The sequence below is a fragment of the Vulpes lagopus genome, chromosome 6 (genome assembly GCF_018345385.1).
Source record: "Vulpes lagopus strain Blue_001 chromosome 6, ASM1834538v1, whole genome shotgun sequence".
NCBI lineage: Eukaryota > Metazoa > Chordata > Mammalia > Carnivora > Canidae > Vulpes > Vulpes lagopus.
The window spans coordinates 129,452,549-129,470,059 of record NC_054829.1 but is presented as its reverse complement, the minus strand read 5'-3'; the positions used below and the strand labels follow the sequence as shown (position 1 = coordinate 129,470,059).

General features: G+C 39.1%; 1 protein-coding gene across 1 annotated transcript; it reads right to left on the bottom strand.

The window, feature by feature from the left end:
• Nucleotides 1–16,958: 16,958 nt before the first annotated feature.
• Nucleotides 16,959–17,227, bottom strand: LOC121492393 (acyl-CoA-binding protein-like). The gene has a single exon (XM_041757619.1). It carries the CDS (start codon nt 17,220–17,222, stop codon nt 16,959–16,961), a length of 264 nt encoding a protein of 87 aa, XP_041613553.1. The 5' UTR covers nt 17,223–17,227.
• Between the last annotated feature and the right edge of the window lie 284 nt (nt 17,228–17,511).

The window sequence follows — 17,511 nt, the reverse complement described above, 5'->3', positions numbered from 1 at the left end:
TAGTGGGAAATACAGCAAAGGAAAGATGCTATGTGTCAAAGTGAGACACAATATTTTGCTATGTGGCCATTGTCTTTATGTACAATATATTCCACTAAGTGTGAATAAGCACTAACCCAGTTTTAGCATAAAAATATTACAAATACTCAGGGAAGATTATATATTCCACTTGCATCTTGATTGTTTCAAATTAAGGATTTTGAAATATTAAAGATGATCAAATATTAACATCGTGTTGGCATCTTTTCTGCTGTTTCTGAGGGTACAGAATAAAGCAGAGCTTACTCAGTAATCTAAGCTTTATTTTATGGCAGTTACGGCAGAAAACTCCATTGACTTCCCATGCACATTCAAACACAATTAAGGTGTTGCTTGCAGTGTGTGAAGTATTATTGTCTAAGTCTTCCTTACCTGAGGGACCACTTATCTGCCTTCCACAAAGTAAGCTGGAGCAGTTCTGCTGACAGTACCCTGCCTGAGTTCTGAGGAGCTGATGAGGCAGGACCATTCGGGGCTAACTGTTTGCATGCTGGTGCTCCCGTTACTCTGCCGTTAAGACCCAATCAATATCCTCAAATGTGAGCAGACACAGGACTGCTGCTTAAAGAACACTGGTAAACCAAGGATGAAGTTTTCATTGAGTTTCATCATGGGTAAATGGCGCCTCAAGTATCTCTGAGCACCAAGGCGTAGCAAGTATGTGAAACATTATTTATTGAAATATATTGCTCTTAAACTGGTGGTTGCCAAGGGGAGGTCAGTGAGGAGGACAGGTGAAGTAGGTGAAGGGGATTAAGAGTACGCATATCATGATGAGCACTGAATAATGTATAGAATTGTTGAATCATTACATTGTACTCCTGAAAGTAACATAACATTGTTAATTATACTAAAAAAAAACATAAATAAAAACATAGGAAAGAAGTGACCCCCCCACAGAAGCAGATTCCAAAGGGATACAACTATATATTTCATTAATGTCTTTAAATGTTATCTATTGAAAAAAAATATATATGTAGTTGTCTAAATATTTGAGAAGTTCTAAATTAGCTATTTCCCCAAACTCCAAACACAGTAATATAGAAATTTGCCCAGAATCAATTCATATCAGTAGTTTTAGAAAGTAAATGTGTAATGCTAATCGTCAACTCAGAAATTTTGATTTACTGATAATGTGCTTTAAGTGACATTCAAAAGTAAACTAAAACAAGTAACTCTCATGAATATGTAAATCTTTTATATATTTTTCAATGTCAAAAAATAATGATACTAACCAAACTGCTATAGTTAATCTGAACAATTGGACAGGGAGTTCTGGAATTATACGTTAAAGATTATACTATTTTATTTGATAAAATTGCCCCAAGCATTTCATGTCAAGTCCACTAACAAGAAGGAAATCAGTGATGTTTTTTAAAAAAAGTAATACAGAAATTGGTACAGGTGTGTTTTACTCTTCCAATTATGTGACCTGTTTTTTCCTTTTTTTTTTTTTCTTTTTGTGGTACCATGTATCACATGCATAGTGACGAGAATACATAGCAAAAATTTAACTCTAATCATGTTATTTTAGGCAAAAAATATACCACATAAGTGTCCATAATGAGCAGCAAAAAACATTATTTCTATGTCTTTTAAAATACTCAGAAATAATGTAGTGTGGTATGAATGCATATTGCAATGTTCCAAAAGACTATTTTAATTGATCTGATTAATTTTTCCCCACCATTCCAATGGCTCTCAGGACACTAATTCATGATTATCTACACTGCCCAATATCTGGAAATGGCATTATTAGTGTAATTTATACTGGGCTTTTTTTTTTTTTTCCTTTTTGCCTAAGTAAATGTCATTTTCAAAGTAGAAAAACTAAAATTTCAGAACAGGAGAAAAAAAAAGGTCCGTTCTGATTTTTTAAGAAGATTTACCTCCATACTTAATTACTTTCACCATCTACGCTTTTTCTCTTGAACACAATCAATTTATTTCATGTCCATGGTTATTGCTTTCAGTACAGGGAAGCATGACAGAGTAAACTGAAAGACTAGGAATAAAATGTAAAAGAAGTCAGACAAATAAAGAATATATTTTTTTTTATTTTTATTCATTTATGATAGTCACACAGAGAGCGAGAGAGAGGCAGAGACACAGGCAGAGGGAGAAGCAGGCTCCATGCACCGGGAGCCTGACGTGGGATTCGATCCTGGGTCTCCAGGATCGCGCCCTGGGCCAAAGGCAGGCGCCAAACCGCTGCGCCACCCAGGGATCCCTAAATAAAGAATATAAATGATAGGTGGCCACACATAGAAGTTGGGTAATGATATTTGCATTTCATTTTTCTGTCTTGATATATGACTTGGCTGTACCCGTAAAATTACTAACTCTCATTTTAAACTTGCCTATTTATTTAGAATGCAGCTTAAGAAATAGACAAGTAGAGGATTTTTTTTGTTTTGTTTTGTTTTGTTTTCTTTTTCTTTTGTTTCTTTTGCCAAAGGGAAAATAATTTGATTATTGAGCAGTTGGACACAGGAAATCAAAATTGCTGGTTGAAAGTCGGAGGAGGGATCTGATGTCCTCCATTCTCCTCTGTGCTGATAGGTTAGGTTCCCAAGGTTGGTGGAAGTCATATCATGGAGGGTGTGGTTCATCTGAGCTACACTGTGAAAATTAAGGGAAGCCATCCCAGAACTGAACAGATATGCTAACACTTCAGAAAGATCAATCTGTTTGGTGGAAGATTAATTTTTAAGAGAGCCAAATTGGGATGGAAGACCTGTTAGGCAGTGAAAAGTAATAAGGACTTTTAAAGAGGATGATGAATGGAACTATAATAATGATAACAACATCAGCAGGCCCTGTGAGTTACTCTATCTTCATTTTACTGATGTGGACACTGAGGCACAGCGGGGGTAAATAACTTGCCCACAGTTACACAGCCAGCAGGAGGCACAGCCAGGATTCATTCCTAGCTACTCCATATCCTACTGTTTCTAAGATTGGCGGTAGAACTAAATTGCATGTTCAAATGGCATTTGTAGGTAGGAGTGAAAGGAATTGCTTGCTAGAAGGATGCAGTAAGTGAGAGAGAACCACAGGCTAGCTATGCGGATTTGGGGATCATCGGGGTCTGTTATGCAACTAATGCTACAGGAGAGGAATAGAGAACTTAGGCAGATCAGAAAAATCTACATTGACAATGGCCCCCTAGAAAGTCCCAAGATTTAAAGTACACAGGAAGGAAAGGGGCCAGTCCTGGTGACTAACCCAGAAACAATGTCCCAGAAATCAAAGGAGGATGTGGTTTCAAGCAGGGTGCTGTCACGAGAACCAAATTCTAGATACAGTGCAATAAGTACACCATGAAAGCTGTCCGTTGCTTTTTGACTTGATAATGACGTCATCAGTGACTGTGGAAAGAATGATTCTGGGTGGGAGAGCCCTGATCTAATTACATCTTGAGATCTAGCATAGACTTGAGATTGAACCTTACGATTTGTATCTTGGAGAACAGTAGGGTAGGAGAGAAGGAGTACGACTATGGATTTTGTGTGTGCGGTAAAGCAGGTATTACCTGGAAAAGCAAACCAAGAGATTCACTGGGAGAAAGAGGATGAAATATCGAGAGAGGATAGGAAGGATAGATTAGGTGATATTTTCAGAAAAGAAGGCAGATATAGGTCTACAAAGTAGAAAATAACTGATAAAGGATGATACAGTGAGGGAGCCAAAGGCACCACGACACCTGAAAGATTCGAGAAATTTGGACCACTCAAATTTATACCATATGGTATTGGTCACACCCAGTCTGCTCTTGGGGATTTAACTTTTGAAAAATGAGTTTCTTTCCTTTTCGGTTTTTGTCCTTTGTCACTTTGGTGTTTCCAACAAGCTCTATATGGACAGATATTTTTGTGCCCAAACCGCACTAATTCTTCTATCTGTTTGGAACTACGTCAACGTATGTGATTATCTGAAAAGGGTTTTAATCATGCCAGGATGAGGTGCTTCATTTTATCATATATTTTTTTTGAGAACAACAATTACTTGAAGTCTGGTTCCAGAATCATGATGGTTTGAGCCACCACACTGTTCTCTAAATACTCAAATTTGGTATGCAGCTTTATGACAGGAAGTTGGCCTTCAGAGCAGGAATGTATGTAAACAAAGAAATGTGGCTCACAGGAAGGTTTAGTTAAATCAAACCCCCAAAGCCTGCTCCCACTCTGAGCTTCTTTCTGTATCTTGATTATTTGCAGATGCTTCGCATGAAGCTAGAGATGAAACCCAATAGTTAACCTCCCTAAAATTCCCCAAGCAGCTCACAGTGAGCTCTGAGTGTCAACCAGCTAAACCAAACAATGAGCAGGAAGTAAGAAATTCAATGCCATCCTGCTTCAAGATGCACAAAATCCTTTTTTTTTTTCTCCTCCAGGAATCAAACTTCAACACTGAACTTTTAAAAGAGAGAATTAAAAAAAAAAATCGTGTAATACAAATGCTTGGAATCATCACTCCAAACACTAAGGGTTAAAAGTTCTAGCTGTTTGGTCCTTTGACATTATTATAATCACATGCCTGCTGCGCTTCCAATCCTATTGTCTTGCCAAAAGTGCATAGCTCTGCCTTTCTTGGCTGTAAAAATGCTCAGATGCCAAGGGCTACAAATTGTCTTATATAAAGTCATGGAAACTTGATAAAGAAGAGGAAAAAAAGAAGACAACTTTTGTCAGTCTCAGGAGGTCTGTGTGCACGAGCAAAGGCGAAAAATGCCCTGATTCCTGCAACGCTGCCTCTTCCAAAGATGTCACCCCGTTCTTCTGGCATCGAGGGGGCTGTTTCCTTTTCCCCAAGTTAAGTTGGAGGAAGTTGCAGGAAGGTAAAACTGGCATTGCATTCTTGGAAACCTGCCGGCTGTCACGCTTTGTGCTAATGCAACAGTGGAGCACTGTGGGAGAGCATGCTGAGAACGGCCTCGCAGGGAGGCCGGGGTTAAGGACCACCACAGTCCTGTCCCAGCAGCTCTTGTTCCCAAGCAGTGTGGGACATGGATCCTTCAGGATCTCACAGGCCCTAGGATTAACCCTCGAATCTGTGCAAGTGGCTGTGTGGGCTGCAACTGCTGCAGAGAGGGAGGCCAGCTGCTTAAGAGCTGAGATGCCTCCCCCCTGGGCTCTGAGGGAAGAGCCCAGATAATGTCTCCAGGAGCTGCCCAGGCCTGAAGGTGGGTTCCAGAACCCATTTACCATCGCTCCATCTCTCCTGTCTGCAATGAGCCTCAAAGTGCTGGGACTGTGGGCTGTGGGTAGTGACTGGAGAGGGAGGGAGGGGGGTGGAGGGGTTGCAGCTGTCAGGCCCCCTCCCCTCTGCCATCCATCAGTACCTGAGAAGCTGGCATCAAGAAAGAGGGGGAAGGGAGCAGGAGAGCCACAGGAACCCACCCCACCTGGCTGCCATTAGAGGTGCATCCTTGACTGGGGGGATGGGAAGGGATTGTTTTTTGAATATGAGATAGTTTTCAAACAAAGAAGGATGTTTCATCTAGATCAAGAGGAGACTGAATAACCAAAAATGGATGAAAAATAATGAGATCAGGACAAGAAATTATTGGCAAATGTGGCTTGTCGCTAGCAAGGTTACAAGGTTCAATACTGCAGAGATGTGGGTGGTTTCAGAAAAAAAAATAAAACCATTTCATGTTTTTATTACAACTTGGTTATTGAGGTTGCTCAATAAACTCATTACATATGACAGCTCAGATGTGGAATGAATGCATTAGACTCTTAAATTATTATGGAATCTTATTTTTGTGTTTCCCGTTTATCGATATTGAAAATAATGAGCCCTTTATTCACAGGTAGGTACTATCTTTCATTTTCTTTTAAAGATTTTATTTTATTTTTTTATTTACTTAACAGAGAGAGAGAGAGGATACACCACAGGCAGAGGGAGGAGAAGCAGGCTCCTAGCTGAGCAAGGAGTGCGACGCTAGCCTTGATGCCAGGGCCCCAGGATCATGACCTGAGCTGAAGGCAGACGCTTAACCGACTGAGCCACCCGGGCGCCCTTGGTACTATATATTTCCTGAATCTTTTGGGAAAAAATATGGATATTATCTTTGAAAAATAAACTTGTTGCCTTTTCTTCTGTTAACACTTTCAAAACTCCCCAGACCTCTGGGCTTGTTGACGCTTATGACCTTACACTCCACTGACAGTGCCACCCACAAGCGTATTTCTATTTTAACATTCATTGCCTAGTGTCTTTGTGTATGGACACACACAGAAGCACACATATGAACACATACGGTCTCTTTTTCTCTAGTTCTAATTCTAATTCCAGTTCTATGTCAAAGTGACATGATCCTTAGAGTGAAATGGGCGGTAGAAGCATATATGGCATCATGTCACCTGACCACAGGAAACAGGCTTGGCCTGGCTTCAGATGTCCTTTTGCTATCAGGAAAAAAAACAACCACAAGAGGCCTGGCAGTTATTACTTCCTCCCAGAGAAGAGGTCTTTATCTGGGCATCATTCTGCAAAATTATCTATTTTTGCTGCCCTTAGGATCACTTTTTAAACACAAAGCATGGAAGAGTGTATATCTACCAGTCAAATCTGGGGACAGAGCCTGGGGTTGCGGAAGAAATGATCACAGACTGAGGAGCCAATGTCTCCAGGAGTCCTCTGGAGATCATCAAACAGCAGTGACTAGAGACATAGTTATGCTAACAAAGATTTGACTCAAATTTTTTATTTGATTTGAAGATAAAAATGGTAAAATAGCACTGGTTATTTTAATATTTTTCCTAAGAGAAAGTAATATTTCACTTCCACTATGCTTTTTTTTTACCGTTCCCATATTATCTAAAATATACAGCTTCGTTTTTCTACGTCATGCATACGAACTATCTAATGTCACTAATGCCAAGATGTTTATCTTTTTGATGACATATAAATGTTCTTTTTTTCTCTTAATTTGATTTGTTGAAGATAAATTTTTGTTAGTATCAAGTCCTAATAATATAGACTTTTATTATAAGTATTTTCATCCCCACAGGCAAAACAATGCAGAACAGTGCACTTGCTAGGCTTGGAGAATAGTGTGATGATACATGAGGTTTGGGAGGGAAAAGAAAAAGGCAAATTATTTTAAACAAATATTTATTTTCAGATGAAAAAGATCTAATAAAGCTGAACAGTTCCACAGAGTTAACCTAGAGCTCCGCTCCCGAAACATCCTATATTGTTGAACCCGAGGCCTAGGGATAAACTATTTTCTTAGAGTCACCCAGTTGTACACGAATCAAATTCTCCTCCTAGGTCCAGTGCTCCAATTTTCTCTTTTTTTCCTCCTGACTTAACCACCAAATCATTCTTTGGACTGCATGTTCCTGATTTGGGATATTTCATGAAAAGTGGGAGACACTCTGAGAAGAAAATATAGCAGCCTGGTGCTATAGACATAGATAAGGAGAAACTGGAAATAATTACAACTCAGTGACCTCAGTAGCAGAGGCTTCATACCAGGGGCATCCTGGGATAAACTAGAGAAGCAGGTTTATATATATATATTTTTTTAATTCAATGAGCCAACATATAGTACATCCTTAGTCTCAGATGTAGTGTTCAACAATTTATCAGTTGTGTTTAACACCCAATGCACATCACATCACGTGCCCTCCTTACTGCCTATCACCTAATTACCCCATGCTCTCACCTACCTCCCCTCCAGCAACCCTCAGTTTGTTTCCTGTAGTTAAGAGTCTATCATGGTTTTTCTCCCTCTCTGATGACTTTCTGTTGAGTTTTCCCTCCCTTCCCCTAAATAGTCTGCACTATTTCCTATACTCCACATATGAGTGAAACCATACGATCATTTTCTTTCTCTGATTGACTTATTTCACTCAGCATAACACCCTCCAGTTCCATCCAAGTTGATGCAAATGGTAAGTATTCATTCTTTCTGATGGCTGAGTAATATTCCATTATATTTATATATTACATCTTTATCTCGATGGACACCTCAGCTCTTTCCACAGTTTGGCTATTGTGGACATTGTTGCTGTGAACCTTGGCGTGCAGGTGCCCCTTCAGATCACTATATTTGTATCTTTGGGGCAAATACCTAGCAGTCAAAACCTCAATGAGATACCACCTTACACCAGTCAGAATGGCTACAATGAACAAGTCAGGAAACCACAAGTGCTGGAGAGGATGCAGAGAGAGGGGAGCCCTCTTGCACTGTTGGTGGGGATGCAAGCTGGGGCAGCCACTCTGGAAAACAGTATGGAGGTTCCTAAGATGTTAAAAATAGAGCTACCCTAAGACCCAGCAGGTTTAGATTCTATGTGTCATTTCCTAAACACGACTTCGTATGCTAAGTGGAGTCATTGTGAATTGGTGAAAAACAATTCTTTGGAATCAGAAATTCAGCAGCAGGCTTTCTAAATCTTGAGATTGAAGCATCATTCAATAGTAAGGACTGGAAATGGTAATTGAGTCATTGAGTACATAAATTTAATATACTCTCTGAGGGAGTGAACTTAAAGAGTCATCACTAAATACAGAGTCATGGAGAAATAGACCTATAGGCTGACAGGACAGAAAGAAGAAATCAAAAGATAGAGTAGGACAAAATTATTTTTAAAAAGTAAACTCAGTTTTGTGCCGTGTCAGAATAACAGACGAAGAGACAATTTCATGGAGGAAGACATCTATTAAGTAGAAAAAAAATGAAGAATTAAACTGGACCTTTGGATTTTGTGAGAAAAATCTTTGTGAGCTTCCAGACCCTATTTTCATAAAATACCCTCTCAGTTATTTCAAAGGGGGAAAATGAGTTTAATTATTCATTTATTTATTCAACAAATATTTATTGAGCAGCTACTATGCGCTACGCATATTCTGTTGATGTTTTTCAAGTTACTTAATGACTAATCCTTTGGAAGAGCCTTTCATCCTTGGCTTTTTTCAGCATGTAAGTATAAAGACTAGCAAGTGGAAACAGTGCCCTCCATAATGCCGAGATCTCAGATCATGCAGTGCCGGAAACACTCAGACAGAGTGCTCTTTGGAGATTTCCATGTCTGGGACTGTATTTTGGCTCCAGTTGGAAAAAAAAAAATAATGATCATTATGATCTTTCTGTTAATTGACAGGAAGAACAATAATTGTGGCTTGTACAAAGGTTTTTATTTCTATTTGTACATTTATGGAAAGAATTTCAGATTAAAGGCCTTTGCTGTATGTCTCCTGTAATTTCTTAGTTTGTTTGGTAAAGTATGACAGGCTAGTAGGACAAGTAGCAAGAATATGCCTTTAATCCATGGAGCAAATACTTCTATGCAATGGATGCATCTTAGCCTTCAGGTCAGTGTTCTCAAGAGACAGTGAAATTCTCTTATAAAGTAAGAGGAGGTATAGTTTGAGATCGCAGCAAAAGAATAATTTAAATATAACTAGGCAATGGAGCCAAAGCAAGAAACAAGAGTCAAAGTTATTTTTAGAGGCTCTTATTTTCTAAAAAGGAGAGTTATATAAAAAGAATAAGTAAATAGTTTGGGGTGTTCCAAAGTACTGTGAAGAAAAATAAAGAAAGATAAGGAGAAATAACCACAGAGTGTATTTTGTGACATGAGGCTAGGTGATGGCTTATTATATATATAGGCAAACAGTGATATTCAAGCCTAGACTTGAATGAAGTAAGAAAATGAGCAATGAAGGATGCCTGGGGGGCTCAGAAGTTGAGCATCTGCCTTTGGCTCAGGGTGTGATCCTGGGGTCCGGTATCGAGTCCCACATCAGGCTCCCTGCATGGAGCCTGTTTCTTCCTCTGCCTGTGTCTCTGCCTCTCTGTGTCGCTCATGAATAAATTAATAAAATCTCAAAAAAAAGTCATTATAAAAAAAAAGAGAAAATGAGGAATGATAAGATCTGAAGGAAAGAAGTCCCACAGAAAAGGAACACAAGAGCGATGTCCTGCCTCAAGGGTAACCAGGGAGCATGCTTGAGAAACAAGAGATAGGGTAGAGAGGGAGTGATGGAAATATTGCTGGAGCAGTACTAAAGTCACCAAATCTTTAAAGTTTGGTCTTTAATTGGGATTTTATTCTAAGGGTGATGGGAAACCAGTAGAGGGTTTTACATAAAAAAGTGATTCTATCTGATTGCGTTTTAAAAATATCAGAAACAGCTCCTTTGTATAAAGGAAATGGAATCAATTGAATCAAAATAGGAGTGAAAAGGAGGAATCAGTCCAGAAGCTGCTAAGAGAGATATGGGAGAGAGTAAAATGGACTAAGATGGTGGCTGCAAAGGGCATAAGTGGCCCAAGTCAAGCTGTGCAATATAATCAGTCATAAATTGAGAGTGGAGGCTTTAAAAAAAAATTAGACACCTTTTATTACACATAGGAGAGTAGTTCTTCTAGATTCAGTGAGGTGGTGATTGGACCAAAAGAGAAAAAAGCTATGATCATGTGAACATGAATTAAAAGAAGGAAAAAGAGTTGTAAAAGAGTAACAAGAACTTCCTCCCTTTAATACAAACCAGACAAAAATAATAGGACTTCTGATGTAAAAAGAACAGTAAAATCCAGTAGTAGCAAAATTTTCAGATTTTACCAACCATAAAAAGTACCAGAAATATGATATCCTCTTTTTATTTCATCAAATAAGCATGTTTCTTTTTTTTTAAGATTTTATTTACTTAAATTGAGAGAGAGAGAAAGAGAGTGAGCATGAGCAGGGGAGAGGGACAGAAGGAGAAGGAAAAGCCAACCCCCTACAGAGCAGGGACCCTGAGGTCGTGACTTGAGCCAAAGGCAGACCCTTAACCCACTGAGCCATTCAGGTGCCTCCAAATAAGCATATTTTTTAAAAACTGCATTTTTAAAAGCATATCATCTTTCCTAAAGGTTATTAATTTGATTATCCTATTTGCCTTTGTTACAAATTTGATCCATTATAATCATTTTTCTTGTTAGTCAATGAAAAATAATGTTAATTTTTTTTTCATTGACAGAATTTTATTGACACATGAAAGCTTCATCGTCTGGCTCCAAATACTATACTAAGGACTAACAACAAACTTCAAGATAACTTTGTTTAACATTAATTTTAAAGTCACCCTAGTACTCGCAGAGTTCTCTCGTTGGTTTGCTTTCGCACCATTTTTATTCCAAATAGGGCTGCCAGACAAAATACAGGACATCTACTTAAATTTCAATTTCAGACAACGCATCACTTTTTAGTACAAATGTATTCCAAGGATTTTATAGGCCTTACTTACACTCGAAAACAGTATTTGTAATTTACCTGACATTTAAATTTAACTTAATGTTATATATTTTTATTTGGCCAATCCGTCAACCCTGACCCAAGTACCTTGGAGAAGTTCCTACGTATATTTTCATTTGTAGTTTACACTGAATTACCTACTGTTAAAATGCATCTACCCTGTAATCAAGGATATCTAGGTATATTACAATTTTCAGGCTCCTAAAAAGAGAGCATTTTCCTAGTTCCTATACCAACCTATTTCCTTATGAACATTTTCTTTTTTTTAAGATTTTATTTATTTATTTGAGAGGGAGAGAGGGAGCGAAGAAGCACAGGAGCGGGGGCAGAGCGAGAAGGCGACTCCCCATGGACCAGGGAGCCCAATGCAGGACTTGATCCCAGGACCCTGAGGTCATGACTTAAGCTGAAAGCAGATGCTTAACCGACTGAGCCACCCCAGTGCTCCCCTTATGAGCATTTTCTCGTTAGTTATAAAAATAATGCAGTTTAGGTGCTGAAGTGGAAACAGCCTAATCACTGCCAGGGAAAGGTGCAGCTTACGATCCGTACGCGTATCTGCAGGGATACATCTGAAGCCTGTTAAGTCAAGTGCTTGAAGAAAAATCATCCTTAATTATGTTTTAAGGGAATTGATTACTTTCAATAGTTTGAGCAAGCTTGTAAATGCGATAATACATTCTCTTTCTTGTGGGATCCTGTGCGCACATCATACAGCTCCTGCAAGGCCTGAAGTGCCTAGATACGGGTTTTTAAACAAATGAGATGAAGTGACTTTTCTTCGCCTGTGAACTCGGGATTGTCCTGCTACTGCCCTCCGTATTGCTTAGATTATTTTGCTTCCATTAAGTGGAGATACTGGGGAGCAGTGTTTCCAGCTACTGGATAGCAAGAGAATTAGAATTCTTATAGAGAAATGTTTTTCAAAAAAAAAAAAATGTTTTTCATCCAAACCTGCTTCTGCATTTGTATGTTTGATGCTGTTTCCCCTTTTTAAATGGCATCTTGAATAATCTTCATTGAGGCCACTTTTATCTCCACCAAAGAACCCTTTTTCTTTCTTTTCTTTTTTTTTTTTTTTTTGTAGGAAAGAAGAAAGGCTCTCCTTTAAATTACACTTTCATCAATCTGAAATAGGCTTAGGCAGTGAGTAGTCTGGAAGTCTTTGAAAAGAGAGAGAGAGAGAGAGAGAGAGAGAGAGCAAGGGAAGAGAGAGATACCTTGTTCCCTTGCAGTTTGCAGAGGCAATTATCCCGAGTATGGAGGAGGAAGCTGAAGCAGCTGGCATGGATTTTTGACAACCACATTTAAATTGTTTATAAGAAAACTCTTTCCAGTAAACAGAGGTGCTCCAGATGCAAGGAGAGATTGTGGTGTTTGAAACTTGAGAGAGGAAAATTCTAAAAAGCTGGGTGTGCTCGGAGAGCCTGTGATAGGACACCAGGCCATTTAGAAACAGAAGGAAAACCAGACAGGTCAAGGCTGGGCCTCCTGAGCAAGCCTTAAATATCTATCCACACCACGTCCAAGGCGTGGAGGTCCTAGATGAAACTGTTAGAGAGAACTGCGGGGTGCAGGGGGTGGGGAAGGCCCAACTATAACAACTCAGAAAGAAAACACTAATATAAATTTCCAATATTCTCCTTAGAAGGGCAATAAGGAAGCAGAGGGATTTTACGCCGAATATAAGCCCTAGAATTTCAGCACCACCAATAAAAACCCATACCTCTAATCCCCCAGAATAAGTGACCTGTGGTTTGAAAAATAAAGATTATAATTAGTAGCTGAACATTGCAGAGAGATGTATTATATTTATAAACTATCTTTGGTACTTGAGGAACTTTTTGCCGTTGAGATTTTTCTAAAGAAACAGAAAACTACGGAGAGAGAAGATGTGTTGCGAGGCAAGGCTGTGCAGGAGAGCGAGCACCTTATTTATATACGTGTTGCAAATATGAGTTGTCCCTTCTATTCCGGACACACCGACAGATGCTGATGACGGAAAGAGTGATGCACAAGTTCCCACCGATTTGTACGGAGGTAGTTCCTGGTCTCAGCACTTAACAGGTGTGCGTCCAGGTAAGCGGCTGTGTGACCTTGTGCAAGTCACTCACCTTCAACCTATGTCTTCCTTGAAACAAAAGAACAAACTAACAAACATTTATCTCATGTGATTTTTTTTTTTCGATTTTCAAATGTCAGCTCTGCAGGGATATACTTGTGATCCAATAAAATTCAGCTTTTTTTTTTTTTTTTTTTTGTGATGACTTTGACAAATCTTTAAAAATGGTAGAACCAAGGATCCCTGGGTGGCTCAGCAGTTTGGCAACTGCCTTCGGCCCAGGGCCTGATCCTGGAGTCCCGGGATCGAGTCCCACGTCGAGCTCCCTGCATGGAGCCTGCTTCTCCCTCTGCCTGTGTCTCTGCCTCTCTCTCTGTCTCTCTGTCTCTCATGAATAAATAAATAAAATCTTTAAAAAAAAAAAAAAGGAAAAAAAAAAAAAAAAAAAAAGGTATAACCACCAACACAAGCATGATTTGAACGTTTTCTCCCTAAAAAGTTCCCTCATGCCACCTTGTAGTCATTCCCTCCTTGGAGCCCAGCCTCTGGCAAATTCAGATCTGCTTCCTGTCACTATAGTTTGTCTTATAAGATTTTATGAAAAAAAAAAAGCAATTTTACATTACACACTTTTGTGTGTGTCTGGCTTCCTTTACTTTGTAGAATGCTTTTAGAATTTACCCTTGTCTTAGGGACCAGCATTATTCCATTGTATGGACTTTCAGGTGTCATTTAGATAATTAAGTAAAAAAATGTACGTGGACCCTGGTGAGCAGTCCCTGATTTATCTAATTTTTTTTTGTGTGTGTGTGTGTGGTATAAAATTATTAAATGAGCCTGAGATTCTAGATATTATTTTCTGTTAAACTTTAAGGAATAAAATCATATTTCAAGAAGAAGTAATATTTTAGGCTAATGCCCAGAGGCTTCGGTTATAAATAAAATGAGAGATTGGGAAATTTAGACATTATCTAGAAAATGTGAAACTTCCTTTGATTCAATTAGTGGACACGTTCTCTAGTCTGATTTATCAAGTTCCGTTGTCTCGATTCTATTCTCACCCTGTATGTGTAGATAATGCCACACTTAGAAATATATACTCTCCAAGGGTCAGTCTTTATTGTCGCAGACATGACAATTTATTTTGTTGCAACTCTGGCGATCAGAGTGTGTTAATGACTTCATAAAACTTGACACACCATTTCTTTTTTCCTACAGGGAAGAAAATTAGGAGTTTAATTTCAATATAGAAATGGCACTCAGAAAGGTGACCACAGATAAATCTAGAAGCCATTTCCATTTCCTATTTCTTCTACACGAGAAGTATGTCTCTGAAATTAACTCGTTTTTATGTGTCATCAAAATCCAAAGCAATATTCCTGCTATGATTTGATTTCTACAATTCCCAAGTTAGAGTCTACTGGACGCCTAGAATTAAGAAACTGCATTCGGGAGGTAGTGTGAGCAATAATGCTTCTCTCATTCAAAAGAGGACGTGCACGGGCTCAGAGCTTGAAATTTGAATTTGGCTTGTGCATCTAAGAACTGGTGATCAGGGTTTGCAGTTTGCAAGCTCAACTCTTAACGGAATCCAGGATTTATTATTGAGATCAGTAGACTGCCTGTAAGTGCAACCCTAGGCTTGCGACTTAGGCTTCAATACGACTTAGCTGAAAACAGCTTAATCAGAACTTGAGCAAATGCCATCACTTTCTGTAGATCAGAAAATTTCCTCCCCCACAAATTGCATTTGGGCTTCCAATATTTTGCATGTTACTTTCACTATTCCTATTTGAAAAGGTTGTAAGCTGGGGTTTTGATTTTTTTTTTAACCCTTTGTGTGCTACTGCTTGAACGAAGACCCTTAGTCATTCCTGTGTACCAGCTGATGCATTCAGAGAGGGCCACGAGGGCACACATGCCCTCGTTCAGGGCACACTCCTTGGTGTGAAACAGGGACAGAGGACACCAGGAGGCTGGTATCTACACTGAGGGATGGAGCCAGCTTTCATTTGTCTTTCAGGATGGATCCATTTCACCGATTTGAAAAGCTAGTGTGACTGAGTTTGTGATCCAATGCCTAGAACTCTGGATCGTAGGAAATAAAACCTTCCCTCTTGAACACCAGCAGGAGGAAATGACAGGAACCTTGCTCTCATGGACGCTCTCCTCGGGAACCAAAGAGGGACCTGTCGTGGCTGGTGGCATTTTTTCACATATTTCATTCCCTCTTAAAACTTTCTTTTGGGCTCAGTATGTGGATGATGTTGGTGAGTTTTGATGTGTGAACTCTACAAGGGCATATTTACTATAAAAACAGAGGTGGGGAGGGGACACAACCATGGGGAGACCTAGATCCAGGACAAACTACACCCATGAAGTAAAGCTCTTTGGGATGGCTCCCTGTGATGAAAGGAACAAAGTAGCCTTTCTTTCTTTCTTTCTTTCTTTCTTTCTTTCTTTCTTTCTTTCTTTCTTTCTTTCTTTCTTTCCGTTTCCAAAGAAACCTTTTATGAAAACATACTGTATTTTGCCATCACTCCATTTCTTGCAATGAGATTTGGCATCTTCTTTGCTTGTCTTCCTTCTATTTCACATTAGGATACATTTCTTAAGAAGCCTGCATTTCTGTAACCAGTGGCTTTAAAATATATTTTTTTATTGTGACTAAAAGTCAATCGGAGAAGGACAAACATTACATGGTCTCATTCATTTGGGGAATATAAATAATAGTGAAAGGGAATAGAAGGGAAGGGAGAAGAAATGGGTAGGAAATATCAGAAAGGGAGACAGAACATGAAGACTCCTAACTCTGGGAAACGAACTAGGGGTGGTGGAAGGGGAGGAGGGCGGGGGGTGGGGGTGGATGGGTGACGGGCACTGAGGGGGGCACTTGACGGGATGAGCACTGGGTATTATTCTGTATGTTGGCAAATTGAACATCAATAAAAAATAAATTTATTATTAAAAAATATATATATATTTTACCGTGCAACCCCATACATATATATTAAATTAAATATATAAAGTTATACATAGTACTTAAATGAAAGCTAAATAACACTTTGGCAAAACTATTTACCCTTCCCACGAATAATGCACTCTGCTATTACGTAGTTACCTCTGTTTAATTTTTTCCATGCTCTTCATCATCCACTATATTAATCTCAAAACCTACTAATGGTTTGCAAACCACATATTGGAAAACACTAATATAAATGATATGTTTGAAAAAAAAAATGATATGCTGTATCCTGCAATGGTTTGGTATAATCTGTATACCTGCAAAAAGTTGAGTTTAGACTTTTCAAATATAGTTTATCTGTAGTATAAATCTCTGTTAGGAGGAAATGAAAAAAATATTATTATTATTTTTTTAAAGTAACAAATGCAACTTTAATTGATCTCTGGATAAAAACTACTCAGCGCAGGTCAGGAACCATGGCAACTGTACTCTGTTGGAGCCATGTCCTGCATGGTCTTCAGGACCTAGGTTAATGGGCTCTCTGCAATATTTCATGTCATCCCCAGTTTCAGAAAAGCAAGGCATTAGATCAGTTTAGACGAAATGCACTGCTGGTAGCCAAATCCAGCCATTATATTCCATATTTTTTCTTTAGATCTTCTGCTTTGTTGATGCAAGCTTTCATGGCATCTTCCTTGGAAGTCCCTTTCAGCTGATTCCAGGCATCCCACCTGGCCTTGCCTCTGAGATCCAACAGCCCAGGCCGTTCTGTGTTTACGTCACCTACAGTTGCTTGTTTGTAGTGGCTGTAGATGAACAACATCTCATCATCTGCTGGCTTGGTCTCGAGGTGCTTAACATCCTCAGTAGCTTTGTCAAACTCAGCCTGAGCCATGCTGGCAGGGTTGCGAGGCTTCGGGACTGTCCACGGAGGCGGCCAAGAGCAGGAAGCAGTCAGGAAATGAAAAATTATTAATTTTTATTATCTTTCATTACATTGAGGAAATTTTTGCACTTAAACTGTTATTTAAATGTTCGATGTAGGAATTAGGAGTCCTGGCTTCTAGCATTTTCCCTTCTGCTAACTAATGATATGTCCTTGGCACTCATGTCACCAGAATAGCCTCAAAAATTCAAGAATTTGGGATCCCTGGGTGGCTCCGTGGTTTAGGGCCTGCCTTCAG